Source organism: Fukomys damarensis, unplaced genomic scaffold, assembly GCF_012274545.1.
Source record: "Fukomys damarensis isolate Sample0158 unplaced genomic scaffold, DMR_v1.0_HiC HiC_scaffold_14, whole genome shotgun sequence".
Taxonomy (NCBI): Eukaryota; Metazoa; Chordata; class Mammalia; order Rodentia; family Bathyergidae; genus Fukomys; species Fukomys damarensis.
In genome coordinates this window covers 16273978-16290010 of record NW_022900926.1, presented here as the reverse complement: position 1 = coordinate 16290010, position 16033 = coordinate 16273978, and the positions used below count along the sequence as shown (strand labels likewise).

The 16033-nt window shown below is 41.3% G+C and overlaps 1 protein-coding gene across 1 annotated transcript in view; it reads left to right on the top strand.

The window, feature by feature from the left end:
• Phactr2 (phosphatase and actin regulator 2) overlaps window positions 1-16033 on the top strand; it is a 172993-nt gene that overhangs the window by 124013 nt on the left and 32947 nt on the right. The window contains exons 5-8 of the mRNA XM_010626613.3: window positions 3425-3664; window positions 7818-8355; window positions 12727-12929; window positions 15112-15268. Coding sequence (XP_010624915.1) covers window positions 3425-3664; window positions 7818-8355; window positions 12727-12929; window positions 15112-15268 — 1138 coding nt within the window. The remainder of the gene's footprint in view (window positions 1-3424; window positions 3665-7817; window positions 8356-12726; window positions 12930-15111; window positions 15269-16033) is intronic.

The window sequence follows — 16033 nt, the reverse complement described above, 5'->3', positions numbered from 1 at the left end:
CTCAGTGGGCCTTGGCTCGTGATGTCCACACATACCCAATACAGTAGACTCTAGATGTTTCTCTCTAAGAGAGACTCAGGAACACTTCCCAGGGGTGGGAAGGATTTGATCGCTCCACCCTCCATTCTGCAATTTGTCTGTGCAGTTGTGAATTTCAAAACGTGCCAAGCCCCAAAGGCTTCTTTAGGGACCTTGGTTTGTAGAGTGAATGTGCTGTGGTACATTCCAGTACCTGCAAAATGTATGTCTATGAAAGACCCCCCCCCCAGAACTTCACCTAGGCAAACTTTGAACTGAAATCTCCTGTGCGGAGATTTTACTGGGACTTTCTAGATGACTCCCTGCTACGCTGAAAGGATTCCTCAGGGAACAGACTATTTCCTGTTCTGCAAGGTTTACCTCTGAGTTGGATGGCAAAAGTTTGTCAGACCTTCTTTGGGTATTGTAGGTATTTTGATAACTTTGGAAACTGCAAAAGTTAACTTTTCTTCCTCTGTTCTTGACCTAAATCCTCCAAAGGCAAAGAAAACAAAAAGGCCTTTGATGGCTTCATTAGCTCTGATAACTTAAAATGAAGTCCGCACCACTTGTTGCATATGTTAGTTCAGTAGCTTTAGAGACTGTGTTAATGATCTGTTAGAAATTTATTATTTTGTTTTCTTTTAATGTTAAGCACAGTATTCATGGAACATTACGTAGTCTTATTACATTGAACCACACTAGTTAAGATTATGAACACTGATTAACTAATTCTATTAATAATAATATTCCTGAACCATAAGGAGAAAAAATGGACTTAAATATTAAAAGGATTAACGCTGGTGGGGTAATGTTTTTGTTTTTTTAGATCCAACTCTCCTGTATTACCAAATTGTTAAATTTCAAATCCATCTGTGGTTGGTCCCTGGCCTATGCAGGTATCATTGTCACTCACTGACTGGCTAGACTTCAAAGGAAGTGTTTCCTTTATCAGCCTAATGAAAAACTGCTGACAGGTTTATGCTGCTTAAACCAATAGACCATGGTGTTCTGAAAAGATAATAGATCTCATAGGCCCATGGTCTATTGGTTTAAGTAGCATAAACCTGTCAGCAGTTTTTTGGGTTTTTTTTTTTTTTTGTCTTATTCTTCACTTCAAATTAGTACAGTCTGTTCTTTCTGATCAAACAAGGTCCAAGATAGCCGCTTGGTTGGCTAACCAGTGCCTGAGAAGTTGGAGATGCCTTTGGTGCTGGTGTGCTCCTAATAAGGCAGTGCGGCTTCTTCTGCATGAGCCCACAACAGAACCATGCTAACAATGAAGAGAAGTATTAGGTATGCAAGCCATCTCCTGAGACTAAAAAGAATGTCACTCATAATTCAGAAGAGGTTTTTCATTTAGTCAAAAAAATCATACTATTTGCATACTCATGCATGTCTGCACATATGCACACAAACGCACAAACACTACTGAGGTCTCCTCAGAGTGGCCACACTCACATAACTGGTAGAATCCAAAGAGCAGAGGGAGGTGGCTTTCCAACAAGCCAGCAGGGTCCCTGTATAGTGCATCCATTTCACCCCCTTAGGGACTTACATTCCCAACTGTCACAGAGTGAACCACCTCTTCTGTCCCAGACCCAAAAGCTGAATTCCTTGGGATTTTATTTTTATGTGTTTGTGGTGCTAGGGATCAAAACCTGGGCTTGTATGTGCTAAGTGTGTGCTTTACCATTAAGCTACATCCTCACCCTATCTTTGGTATAATTTTAGAATTTAAAACCTTAAACAGAAAGCAGAAAGATCTCCCTGTAATATGTCATGAAGGGGAAGGATGAGACACAGAGGGCTTTCAGTATGGAAGAGAAATTAAGATGCTAAGTGCCACTTCTCCCTCCCCTGTACAGTGTCTTTGGGCTGGGTCTCCATGCAAGGTAAGGCACTAGAGGCTCAAGTTACAAAGACATAGTAGTATTTAAAGGATAGGCTTCCCCCATGCAAAAAGACTGGCAAGTCAATGTATGTTTTATATTTTATGTTAAAATTTAATGCTTAGCTTTGTGTCATTTAGCATCATTATCAATCCTAATGGACTGTGGTAATAACTTGCCTCTGGTGCGTATTGAAAAAGTGTCTCATGCAATAAGGCTGAATAGTACTGGAAGGGAAAGGGGTACTCTGGACTACAGGGACTGAGGAGGGTTTCATGGCTGCGGAACTTTAAAAGTTTTATTGATTAGCTTCTGTAACTAAACCATTAGTATGGCAAATACCATTGCAGTTCGATTAGCAGATGGGTTAGAAAAAGGGAAGTCCTCATTTCACACTCACTGGGGTAACAAACAAACAAAATGATAAAAAAATGATACTTGCCAATGTTAAAACCCCTTCTTTAATCATTTAAACATGGTAAGATGTATCCAATCAAAGCTAAGTCTGGTCCTAACACTGTCTTATGTTTTTGTATTGTGCTCCATATTCAAAGAAATGCTGCTTAGCTCTTTGAAATAGAACAATTTTTAATTTTATTGTAATTTCAGTCACTGATGCAAAAAATACAGATGTGAATATGCGAGTGACCATTGGGCATCTCCGCTCTTTAATGAGCAGTGAGTTACTATATCTCGTCCAGTAATACAGAACCTGTGGAGCATTCTGTGAGTGTTTAGACACACAGTTTTTGCTGTGAACTTTAGCCTTTGTCTTTTCAAAATCATTATTTGTGTTACATTACAAAACAAAGTGAGTCTTTCCTGGGTTCTGTACCCATCAGCACGGCGATGAAAAGGTCAGCGGAAGTTACTGGAGAGCAGGAAGCTGCCCTGGCATGAGGAGAGCGGAGGACATTTGATAGCAGAAAGTACTCATTGCTCTGGGCACTGTACCTTGTGTCAGAGATGCTCCCGAGTCTCCTGTACGTAGAACAGCCCTGCTTTTTGGCCACACTGAGATAGATCACCATTCCCTTTCAAGTGGATGGGGCATGAATTCTGGGAGATGAGTGTGCATCCTGTCATGCTGTGGCTCTTAATCCCCACACCCGTGGCAGTGTATGTGACACACTCACCTGTCACTTTCAAGTGACAGTTTTGCTAAATTATTAAATTTGCTCTAATTTTCACTCAGTGCCCATGCCATCACCTAGCAGCGACAGGTGTGAGGCTGGACTCGCGGACATTTCGTTCCTCCTCGGTATAACTTCATCAAAGTAATTGTGTCACTTTTTTTTTTAATCGAGGGAATGATTGATGGACCCAGAGAATACACTTGAGTTTGTCGTTCAGCCTTTGTTTTTACCCAAGACTTTGTTTTCTCTGGTGCAGAAGTCCATCTGGTTTCCGAGGGCCAAGCAGCTCCTTGTGTGTACCTCTGTTGCCATTTCTTGCTCCTGGTGTTTATGTGGTGTGTGTCTATCAGTCTGCTCTGTTCACTTTCTCATTTGTAGAGAACACTGAAAACCACTCTGAAACACCGGCAGCTCCTGCTCTACTTCCTCCAGCTCCTCTTAAGCCTAAACCCAAACCTAAACCCAAAAAATCACCTGTGCCTCCCAAAGGGGCTACTGCTGGGCCCAGCCACAAAGGTGACGAAGTGCCTCCCATTAAAAAAAATGCCAAGGCTCCTGGTAAGCAGGTCCCCGTCCCTCTGCCCAAGCCAACAAGCCGAAACACGACCCAAGAGTCTGGTGAGTACATCCCCCAGTGCACGGTGGGGCTGAGTCCAGGGGGCTCAGCTCTGGGAGGGGCTAACTGTTCTTTGAGAAGTGGCGGATTTTGGCATCTAAAGGTGTGACACCAATGGATTCAGCTTTGACACACACAGTAGAATACTGCTCTGCTATTAACAAGGGTAGATTTGAGTCATTTGTAGGAAAATGGATGCACCTTGCGATCATAATGTTAAGTGAAATAAATCAGGAACACAAGCTTAAATGTCACATAGTTTCCCTTATATGAGAAACCCAAAGCCTAAATAAATTAAAGAGCAAAATAAAAGGTAGATAACAGGAAGGGAAGGGATCTTTTGCAAATGGGAAGAGGACCAAGAGATGAAGGGAGAGGGAGGGAAAAGACTTTAAAAGAATTAAGATATGTTATATACTCGTCCCAGCTCCCCACAATGGATATAATCACTATGTATTGCCCAAACCTATACTAATAAAAATAAAAGTTAAACAAAAGAGTACCAGGAGATTCCTTTGTAGCTGTCTACCAAGGGAAAGTCAGCCAGTTGTGTAGTTCATCTTGTTAGGGTCTGGGTAAATATGCCTCCTTCATCTTGGTGTCCACTCTTGCTTGGCACATGAGACCCAGATGAAGGGTACAGGGTCTACCATGCCTGATGAGTGGTGATGACATTATTTAGATAATGGTGGATCTTCTGCCTGCTACAGTTTATGGATGGATTTTTCATTTGGGTTTGCATTCAAAATAGATTCATATAAGAATATACGTAAGATCCTAATAAGATTACGGACATGGTGAAATGGGAAGAAAGGGGCTAAAGGTGTAGGGAAGGTGGGATGGATAGGGGAAGGGTAATAAGGGAAAAGAAAAAAATGTGAGATAAAGAAAAGATGGAAATAAAGTGCTTGTAGATGGGGAGGGGATGAGGGGGTGAAGGGCGGGCAGGATCAGGGGAAAAAATGAGAACCAAGACCTGTCATGTAGAGGTACAAGATCCCAACAATGAACGTAACTGTACTGTATTCCTAAAATGTACCAATAAACTCAATTAAAGCTGAAAAAAAAGAATATGACTTATCTCTGACATCTTTGCTGGATTATAATAGTTAAATCTTCAGCAGCCATAGTTGTCTCTTTTCTGATAAATAACCAAGGACATGGTTCAACCCCACCCTACTTCAGTCAAAACAGTGTCAGTGGGGTTAAAAGATATATGCATCCCTCTCAGTAGACTTCAGCTTGTTTTAAGGCAAAGCATCCTTGGGTGGTGTGGTTACAAATTTCTACTACAGGTCACCAATGGATGTTTGACTTTCCCATTGTTTGTAACTTCATATATTGGTCATTTAGCTTTTCCTTCCAGTTGGACATTCTTAAATGCAAAATGGCACCCTGTTCTAGTGAAGTGGGGAATGCAAATGCCTATCGTGTCTTCTAGCCTTCAAAAGGACATTAATCATGCAAAAAAAAAATTCTCCTGTACTGTAACAAGTATTATTTTCCTTAAAATCAGTAGCAACTTCCTAGCAGTTGCTTACCAGGGTTTTCCTTGGTGCTCATATTTTCTCTCCTCATAGTTCACACTCATAATACTCAAATTCAGAGAATGGTTTAGTTGACCATGTAACAGCTCTCTGAATGCAGATAGATCCTTTTCCCTGGGATCCTTTCTTTCTACCTTTGATCTTTAGGTCTGAGTCTCTCCTATTCAGTTTTAAAAGGAAATGTCTCAGAATGATGTTTCAGCAGTGCCTAGGAACCGTCCCCTACAGGACTGGCTCCTTCCTGCCTCAGTGGCCTGGCTTGTTGTCTCTGTGTGTTCCCCAGACCACCTGGCCAAGTCCAGGAGCAACAGTGGAGTGAGGCTGGCAGGAGGTCCCGAACTATTGGTCTGCCCTTGGGAATTGAGATACTGCCTTGCACAAGTGTTCCCACTTCCTCTTTCCCCACATGATAGGGGTTCACTGTGGACTTAGGTAGGACTCTCAGAAGAGGCTGGCAAAGAATGTAAGGGGAGGGGACAGCTTTCAGGACAAATCTTTGAGTTATTTCCAGATTTTTTACTTGAGTGTTTATTTATAGATGCTTCATGTCTATAAATAGAGTCTTGATGTTCCTAAGAGAATGGTAGTCATTTTGTTAATGGTGTGACCTATAAGAGGGTCAGACCTGTACACAGGTGAAAATGTGACTGTCACAGACCTGTCACAGAGGATCAGGGGTTGCATTAAAAGGTACCAAAAAGGCCATTGTGCAAAAATCCTTTTATCTAATGTGGGTAATACTTCTCAGTGCTCTACTGATGCTCCATGTGCATCCATTTAGAATTTTCTACATCCTACCTTTATGTTATTTGAATAATGTTGACCTTCTAGGAAAGTTAGTTCAAATTCTTGATTTTCAGTTAGTTGTTAAGTTCTTAAACCATAGAACCACCTGTCAGGTTAGGATACTCACCTGCTTTCCCAGAGAGTAAGAGTAAGTCTCCCTTATTTTTTTTTTTCATTCTCATTGTTATAGATTATTAACAACAGAAATTCTTAACTGAAAGGTGGCATTTTTTAAGTGAAGGTTGATTTTAGCCAAGTCATGTCATTTTGGAATATAATTAAAGAAAAATATAATATGGCTTGAATTTGTACTCCAGGCATTGAAAAAAAAATTACCCTTTGCCTTAAGACAGCCTAAAGTTAAACTTTTCTGTTAGAAATGAAAGAATTTTCTTTAAACATTATTAAAATTCATATGTTGAATATTTAACTTACCTAAGGAAAAAAATTGACTCAGTCCTTAGCATCTTTATTGCAAAAAAAAGTAGATTTAGAAAGAATTGAAATTGAAAGAGGCCTCCCTTAATGAATGTGACTTGTATGCAAGTAAAGGCTGTTAACTATAAAGAGATTGGATTAGCAGGATTCTAGCTACTTTGTATATCTAAATAATAAAGATTCCAAAACTAGACACTCCCATTAAGCCTGGATCTTGGCACTAACTGATATCAGCTTCTTCTACATATGGAATTCATGAAGTCTGGCATCTCATTGTCTAGTTTTTGTATCTGTTCATCTCTCAACTCTCCTAATTGACCTAGTAAGGTTGTACTGAGAGGTAAGTTACTGTAACATCTGTATGCAGTGCAGGTGGGTTCCACAATACTAACAAGGTATTTTTCTAATAATCTGAAAGATAGTTTAAGCCTCCCACCCCTGTGAAAAGAAGGAATATTCAGCATTATAAGGGAAGAAGCAACTCAGAGAAGTTATAGCACATAAAGACCATGAAACAATGGAGTATTCTCATAGGAGTTTGAGTATGTGTCCTAAGATGACAAAAAGAAGAGGATAGTTAACTTTGTGCTCCTGAAAATATTTGGTTGCATCCAGCCCTGTCTGTCAGTAGGAAAGTACCCCATGACAGTCCCCTGGAGATCATATAAGTAGTAAGGAAAATGAGACTTGCAAAGGTGAAGTTAGAAGTTCTTTCCTTTGAATCATTCAGACATCACCGATGTAAATATTTTTGAAATAAAAACAATTTCCCTGCCTTTTGACCTTTAGAAGGGGGTTTGCTTCTATGCAGAAATGTGTTCTCTTCTGCAGTGAAAGGATGTATAGGTGGCAGGTGGGCTTCTTTCCCTGGAGTTCTGGGAACAGCTGATGGATTTGACTCTTAGCAGTGGGATGCTTTTGACCCAGAAGGCTTCTTGTAAATAAGAGCCACCACTCCATTCCCAGAAATACATCCTAGAACACATAAAATTTCTGAAGAGCCCAATCATGTACTATACCTGGATCATTGCTGACGATGTCTTCTCCACACTAATATCTCTAGAGCCTACAAGAGCCTTTTCAGGTGACCTGCAGGACACAGAGCTGAGGATTTCCCTCTAATTGGTCCAGCCAAAGAAGAGATGAAGAAGACAATAATGGACCCTTGTCCCTTAGTTTGGGCCCTTGTGTCACTTTCTCCCTCCTGGATTAGAAGCAAGGAAGGCGCAGAAAATAAGATTATCATCACTATTAGCCACTTTTCTTTCATTTATGTATCCAACAAATTTTAAAGAGCATTTTAAATGTCACTGCCGATTGCAGCGTGATTATTTTAAAAGCATTATATTCTTCAGTTTTTAATGCAAAATCTCTCTATTTTTAGCTGGTTCTTCTCATTCAAAAAAACCAACCGGCTCCAAAGCATCTGCTTCACCATCGACTTCATCCACCTCTTCGCGTCCCAAAGGTTCAAAAGAGACAGTTGCTAGCAAAACAGGGACGATGGGGACCACAAAGGGTAAGAAAAAAACTGGCAAGCAGGCAGCAACTTCTCGGCTATCCGCGGACACCATGACCGCCGCTGCATCTGGTCTCAAAGGAGACTCTTCAGAGGCCAGAGCGGAGAGTCTCCAGGCAGAGCAGACTGTCCCCGGGGCCGAGGAGCAGAGCACGGGCAAAGCCAAGCCCAGCGACCCTCCACCCGCTGTGACCATCCCACCTTCCCTCCCTGCCCCACCTCTGCTCCTTGAGGATCAGTGCATTGTTGCCCTGGACACTCCCGTGGTTCTGGTCAGCAATGGAGCTGACCTGTCTGTCTCTGCCTTAGACCCAAGTCAGCTCCTCTGGACGGAAGAGCCAACCAGCAGAGCCACTCTCCACTCAGGCGCCGGCTTAAGTGTTAGCAGAGAAAATGCTAAATGGTGAGTCGGGGCCCAGACCCCATAGTCTCATCAGAGTTCTGAAGCTCGCTGGAATATCGTGTTAGACCGAAGGAACCCAGTTAGCGCTCCTTTATCGCGCAATCTGCACATATACTGGAGTCCAGCCACTCACTGGCTTTGCTTAGTACTGTCCTGGGAATGCCGTGGGCTGTGGAGGAATAATGCTGACAGGTGCCACTTCAGATCTGTGATTTCCAAGGACACACAGAGTCCATGTCAGCACAGCTTGGCAGTCTTTTTCTTATCCCTAGACAGTTTGCTTCTCTTCTCTTGTAGAACTTATTTTAAACCCACTTGAGTCCAGATTGCTCACCCACTCCCACCCACCTTCATTTCAGTGTGTTAACTTTTATGCTTCAAGAAATGTAAGACCTTCAGGAAAATTTTTTTTTAATTCCAACTCCTTTTCATCCAACTACAGAGTGTCCCCCTTTATGGCTCCCTTAGTTCTGCACCAGCTAAAATTTCATCTCCGTGAAGCCTTCCAAGGCTCCTAGACAGAATTGACTATTGCATCTATGATACTCAGAAAACCTCTTTCTTCCTGTGTGTGAGCAGAACTAACCAACACGTCTCCCTTACGTCTGTGTCCCCAGCAGCCGAGTAGATGTCTAGGGTGCTGTACGGGCACTCAGGGAAGGTGCATTATGTTCAATAAAAATGAAAAAGTGATCTGAGGAGGTTGTAGGGAAAGTCAGCCTAATCCAGTGTGGTGGAATCAGTGTTGAGGATGACCCTGATGGTAGATTTCTTTTTATGAATAGGTGATAACAAAAGATGAAAGACCGTGGTCAAATAGTCTCAGTTTTGTTGAAGAAGGTATACAGTTAGCTCAGTGGTTCCACCACCTGCGTTGCAAGTGCAAGGTCCTGAGTTCAATCCCCAGTACCAAAACAAAGCAGGTATACAAACAGTATAGACCAAGGAACTTGATGTTCCCTTGGGCGAATGGCCCCACGATCTGCTTGCTCAGTCCAAAATCCCAGAGTTCATTTTTCAGTCCTCATTCTCCTTCATTCCCTATGTCAGATCACTTACAAAGTCCTGCAAATACTCTGCTCAGAGGCAGGTGAGCCCTCCTGTCCCACAAGGATGAAGGGCGGGTTCTTAGAGTAAAGTAGAATTCTGACTGGGAAAAGCTGTCAACTCTTAAATCCAGCTTCTTCTCTCCTTATTCTGAAAATAAAACCTATGTTTGATCTTCGAATGTTTTCATAGGCTCGCTCTCAAAATTTGTGTCATGTTAGAATTTTTTTAAAGTACATTAATTAGGTTAATTTTGACCAAGACACTAAAATATTAACTTTAAATTGCTGATAATTCATTTATTGGGTCCTTGATGTCAGGAACTAAGCACTGTGCATTTGCTATCATTTAATTTAGATAAATCATCCCTGAAGTATCCCAGTTTTATAGATAAGAAAACAGATACTGAGAGAGGTAAAATAGTTTTTGCCCAGTTAATGTTGGCAAAGTTAACATTGCCAGGATTACCCAGTTACCTCTGGCAGAGCTGAATGGAAACCTAGCACTATACAAGGAATTCCAGACTTTGAATAATTTCATAAGTTTTCCAAAAAAGAGTTTGCTTGTCCTTTTATTTTTACTGTTATTTCTTTTCTAAGAGTTTATTTTAAAAATTTTGAGCAGTGTCATTTGAAGGCAAGCCGAGGAAAGTTAAATAAATGCCAGTTACTTATCATCATTCAGTGTGCTAAAGAACAACGTACAACATGTAAAATGCTTCCTTAGATTGTCTTAAGCATGCAGAGAGCCCATATCCAAAGGTGACCTATCTCTGCCCAGTATGTTTCCCCACCCCTAAGAGAGTGCACTGTATGGTGCTAAGCACCGCACTGCATGCTGGGTGCCTAACAGCCATCTTCAGTCTGAGTGAGTGAAGAATCATCAGACAAAGGGAGAGAGTCAATTTTCCATTTCTACCAACAGTATAATCAGAGGAAGCAAGCGTAGGACACTTGGAGATATTCAGGATATTTCTAATAGATTTTCCTAACAGTCAGGGTAACTTCAATGCTTTCCTAGAAATCAGAGAGATGTTCTTCTCTGTATATTCTTCAGAATTAAAATTTTAAATTATAATTCATTCTACTGGGGTGGTTAGTGCTTGCTCCTATAAGAAAGAACAAATTATTTCTTCCTTTTCAAATGAATATTTGAACTAGAATTTTGGGCTCTTAGTTGCTTGCTTTACTTAGAACTCTCCGTGAGTTATATTTAGTCACCTAAAGTGTGAAAATCCTGTCATTTTATAAAGAGTCTTCTGTTTGTAATATAAATATCAAAACTTTAAAGAGGGCAAGTGACTGTGTATAAAAATATCTACCTCTGTTCCCATTCCCATATTATAGGGTGCTAAGTACTTGGGAGTTTTCTATTTGTTGGCACCTCACATATCATGTGAGGCTGAAACTAATCAGCCCATTTTGAGGCCATATCCACAGGTAACTCATTAAATCCATTTCACAAGTGTCTATGAAATGCACTGTTATTCAGTCTGCTCGGGAACTCTGGGATGAAAAATGAGGGCAAAAGCATGAGTTAGCTCATACAAATTTGGAATATATTTAATGTTGTGTATAACATTCATAAAATTTATAAGTATAAAAGAAACTGTAACATTTGGTAAGTAGACTAAAAGTCTTCAGTCTGGGCTGTAGCCTGGAGTTGCTGCCTTGGTTGGGCACCTCATTAATGGTCTTCATTGGATCCATGAGGTATAAAGCACCTGACCTTCTTACTGCATAGTACATGTGCAGGTTGAGCTCTTAGCAAACTGTAAAATGTTATAAAATAGAAATGGCGAGATTATAATCCATCAGTATCATAAGAAATTTGTGAAGAGTGACACTAACAAATAACAAGCCTCAGATCCGAGGTATCTTTTGTTCTGCTGTTTCCGGAAGTTGATTATTGATTGGCATGTGCTTCAGAGGCGCTGTAGGGCCGGAGATTTAGCTCAGTGGTTCCACCATCTTGACCCGAGTTCGATCCCCAGTACCAAAAAAAATAAAACATGCTATGGTCACCCAGGGTGACAGTCTTTTCCAACAAGAGTGGTTTCCAGTGGCAAGCAACTAAAAATCCAAACTGTGGAAAAGTTTTCCAATAAAAATAAGTCTTCTCTTCTTTAAGATAAGATTTTCCCCTTTAAAAGATAATATAGTGGTTTCTCAAAATATTAGACATAGAATCGCACCATATGAATCTGCAGCTCCCATTCAGCATATACAACCAGAAAATTGAAAGGCAGGAACTGGATTAATATACCAGTGTTCATAACATTATTTTTAATAGCCAAAAGGTGGAAATAACCCAAATTTCCACTGACAGATGAATGGATAGGCAAAACTATGCAGTCTAGGCTGACCTCAAACTCACAGCGATCCTCCTGCCTCAGTCTCCCAAGTGCTGGGACTACTGGCATGCACTACCACATCTCCCTGATGTGAAAGATTTTTTATGTCAAGAATACTTTTTATCCTAACCTTTGGATGTTTTTAAGCTTTGCATATTAGAATAACTCCTTAAGCCAGAGACCCTTACCTAGGTAAGTAATAGAAAATCCCTGTGTCCCTGTACATCACTTTTCTTCCAAAGAGCTTATTTAACTTTTACACTTCCCATTTCATGTTAGTAGTGTAATCCAGTCAGAAGCAGTTACATGAATGAAAAAACAAAAGCACAGAAAGGATGAATGACATTGGGAGGGAAATGAGATTTCTACACATTTTAATGACAGGCGATGCCCTCCTCTATGCCACTACCCTCCCGGGTGCTGGGATGCGGAACAGTAGGGGTCGCACTTGCTGAGGGCCCTGTGGGGCTCAAGATGGCCGACTAGTGAGGGGCGCTCAAGGTGCAGAGAGTGGAGAACTCCAAAGGTGTGGTCTTTGGGTCACCTTGGGAACAGGCAGTCTGGGTAAGGAACTCACCGAAGGCTCAGGAAAGATTTCTGAAGGAGCTGAGGCTTTAACAGACTTGAAGGGCAAACAAAAAGGGCCGACCAAGTCAGCTATCCAGAAGCTAGTCCATTCCTTTCCCCACACCTCTTTGCCATGAACAAATAAATTTGCAAAAGAGTTTTACCATGTCCATTTACGAGTATATTAGATATCACCCATGCAGCTTTTTGTGTTACAGAGGAAAAATATAAAACCTCAGGAATGAAGTCCCACAGCACAGCATTTGCACTTCAGTGACAGTAGTTTGGTTTCTCCTTTCCCAGCCAGAAGGGTGCCTATGGCACTGAGATTCTTTTGTGGTGTTGGTGTCCTCGAGGATTGCTCTGAGCCTTACGTCCACCCTGTGTTCTTCTTCCCTTAACAGTTTTATAACCAAAGACGAGCTGGAGAAGGCAGCCTCTCAGCTGCTGACCCCAGGCCTGATGGGAGAATCTTCAGAGTCCCTCAGTGCCCCAGAGGACGAAGGAACCAGGGAGTACCAGGCCAACGACTCTGACTCAGATGGGCCCATCTTGTACACTGACGATGACGAGGAAGAAGACGAGGATGAGGACGGCGGTGGAGAAAGTAAGAGTCCTCTGGGGAATTGCAGTGGTGGAAAGAAGCAGCTGTGAGTTATAAAAGCAAGATCCTCGTCAGCATCCTGCAGTTTTCTTCCCCTCGTCTTTTTTTCTCAAATGGGAAATGTGGCCGTCCCAAAGTTGAACTGGCAAGGACAGGCCTTTCCGGAAGATGAGGCTGCAGGAGTGGGGCAGGCCTTCGAGGAGGAAGTAGATGTGCAGATTTGTGTTGCACAGAGAATGAAAGCTTTCTAATGAGAGTGGCCAGCCTCTCTCAGAAAGAGCATTAAGCAGGAGGCATGGACTTTGCTCAGCACAGTGTTAGAGAACTGCACTCACATTTTTACCACAGTTTAAAGACAGAAGAGAGGAATATTTAGGAATGACGAATACCTTTTTATTTTTTTAATTTTTAAAATGTTTTATTAGTACGTGTTTGCAGTACATAATGATTGCTTTCATCGTGGAATATTGGTACATGTACAGAACACATCTCAATCTGTTTTTCCCCCTTCATTTATCCACCTTTTTTTGTTTGTTTGTTTTTTGTACCAGGGATGGAACTCAGGACCTTGCTCTTGAGAAGCAGGTGTGGCACCACTGAGCTAAATCCCCAGTCCTTCTCTTTTATTTATTTTTTTCCAGCATCACATTCATTTCTTTGTCTTGTAAGACCTTATAAAGTTAATTATCATACGTACAGATTAACAGGTCAAAAAACATATAAAGCACATAATACAGTTATACTAAGTTAAGGTACACTTTTAGATACTTTGTCTCTTTTTTGCTATTGTCTGTCTTTTATTTTTAACTTTATTTATATGTTGAGTTTCTCATATAAGAGAAACCACAATATTGAAGTTGTGGGTCTGATTTACTTCACTTAACATTATGCATCTCAAGGTGCATCCATTTTTCTACAAATGACTCATTTATTTTTATAGCAGAGTAGTACTCTTATGTATAATACCGCGCTGTGTTTTCTTTATCTTCTCATCTGTTGATGGACATATAGGCTGCTTCCAAGATTTCCTGTTATGAATTGTGCAGCACAGTTCATGGGTGAGCATATATCCCTGTGGTATGAGGTCTTTAACTCTTTGGGGAAGGTACCTAGAAGGGGAATAGCTGGGTCAAATGGAACCTCTAGTTGTAGTTTTTTGAAGACTCTCCTTACTTAATTCCCACAGCTGTTGTACCAGTTTACATTCCACCAACAATGAAGGATTCCTTTTCTCCCACAGCCCCTTCAGCACTTCAGCATTTGTTATTGGTTGATTCACTGATGATAGGCATTCTTTTTGGCGTGAGAGGGAATCTCAGTTGACAGGCAGCTTTTTAAGATTGAAAACAATCACTCATCCACAGAAGGTAGGACAGTATACCTCCTAGGAAGGAACGGTATTAAAGTGGAGTGGAGTTCACCTTCTGTGTGTAACTGAGAGAATTAGAATGTACCATCACATTTTAAAACCTTTGAGCAGAATGACTTGGGAGGGATTTATATATTGTGGAAAGATATTACTGGGTAATGATGAAACAGAAGTTTGTCAAATTGCCTCTAACTTATACAGAGCCAAAATAAATAAATGACTATCATCTATTTGGAGAGTTTTTGTTTTGTTTTGGTAGTGGTGGGAGTCGAACCCAGAACCTCATGCAGGCTAGGAAAGTATGCTACCATAGAGCTACATCCCAGCCCCTGGGAAGATATTTTAAAGACTCCTGAGTAACGGGTTAAATTTGAGTAGAATTGGTAGACTGTTTGCCAACAGGATGTTGAAGTAGAGGAAAGGAAAAGACAAGGATTAACTGTACAGGATAAGGAAAGGGAATAACTTTTTCAAACTTGAAAAAAGGAAAGAAAAGCCATTGTGACATCAGTAATTTCCACAAAGTACTATCTCAGGAAAATAAACTTCAACTGTCTCTTTCCAAATGTTGAGGTGATACTTTGAAGTTTTTATGTGTTGTTCCATTGTTTTTCAGAACACTTGAAAAATAGTTCATTTTTTTTTCAAAATACATCCAACTCACAATCTCTGTTCCCTTAGATCAGTTAAGATTCTCCTCTTGCTTGTGGATAAAGGGTTCCGGCTGTGTCCTGTTTAAAATCCATGCTAGGAGGAACATGAATGCTGTTTGCCAAAAGGTGCTTTATCTGCATTTCTGCCTTTTTTAATCCTCAGGTGCTTTGGCAAGTAAAATACGACGAAGGGATACTCTTGCTATCAAACTTGGCAACAGACCATCGAAGAAAGAGTTAGAGGACAAAAACATCTTGCAGCGAACATCTGAAGAAGAGAGGCAAGAAATCCGACAGCAAATTGGAACCAAGCTGGTCAGGTAACTGCTGGCACTTAGGGCAGCGCTTACTAGTTCATACTTGTCTTTCTCCCAGGTTTCCTTCCAAGCTGGGATCATTGTGGATTCCTTGTGTTCGGGTGCGCTTGGTCCATCAGGCCTTTTAAAGTGGGTCTTGGATGGTGAACCACTCACAGACCCTTCCCTTTGGTCAGCTGGCCTGGTGGCTTGCAGGTCACTAAACCTGCATCATTATGGGGATCAACAGTTTTAAAACAAAGATCCAATTTGGCCATTTCCAGCTTTGCTGGGCCAGTCTCTGTTGCAGCTACTTAACTGAGCTATTACAGGAATACGAAAGCAGACATAAATAATACATAAACAGATGAACATGGCTGTGTTCCAATAAAACTTTATTGACTATAAAAGGTGGCACACAAGATTTGGCACACAGACCAGAAGATTGGTTGGCCAGTCCGTGGCCTAATCCTGTGAATGCCGTGAGCATCTGCCTGTGGGCTGTGAGCCTCAGTGACCTGACTGCATCCAAGACAGGCAGCCACAGCCCCTAGCAAAACCTCCCACTTTTAACTTGAAGCCAGTGGATTATTTGACATCTCCTCCTATTGTGTAATTGCTGCTTTTGCCACACGTGACCTTAGAAGTCCATTTCATGAGCAGTTTGATAGAAGTGAGCATTCCCACCAGAGCTCTCACTTTTGATGGTCAGTTTAAGCACATATAAGCACTGTCAGTCTGCTGACTTCTCTCACTCTGTGTGTGTGTGTGTGTGTGTGTGTGTGTGTG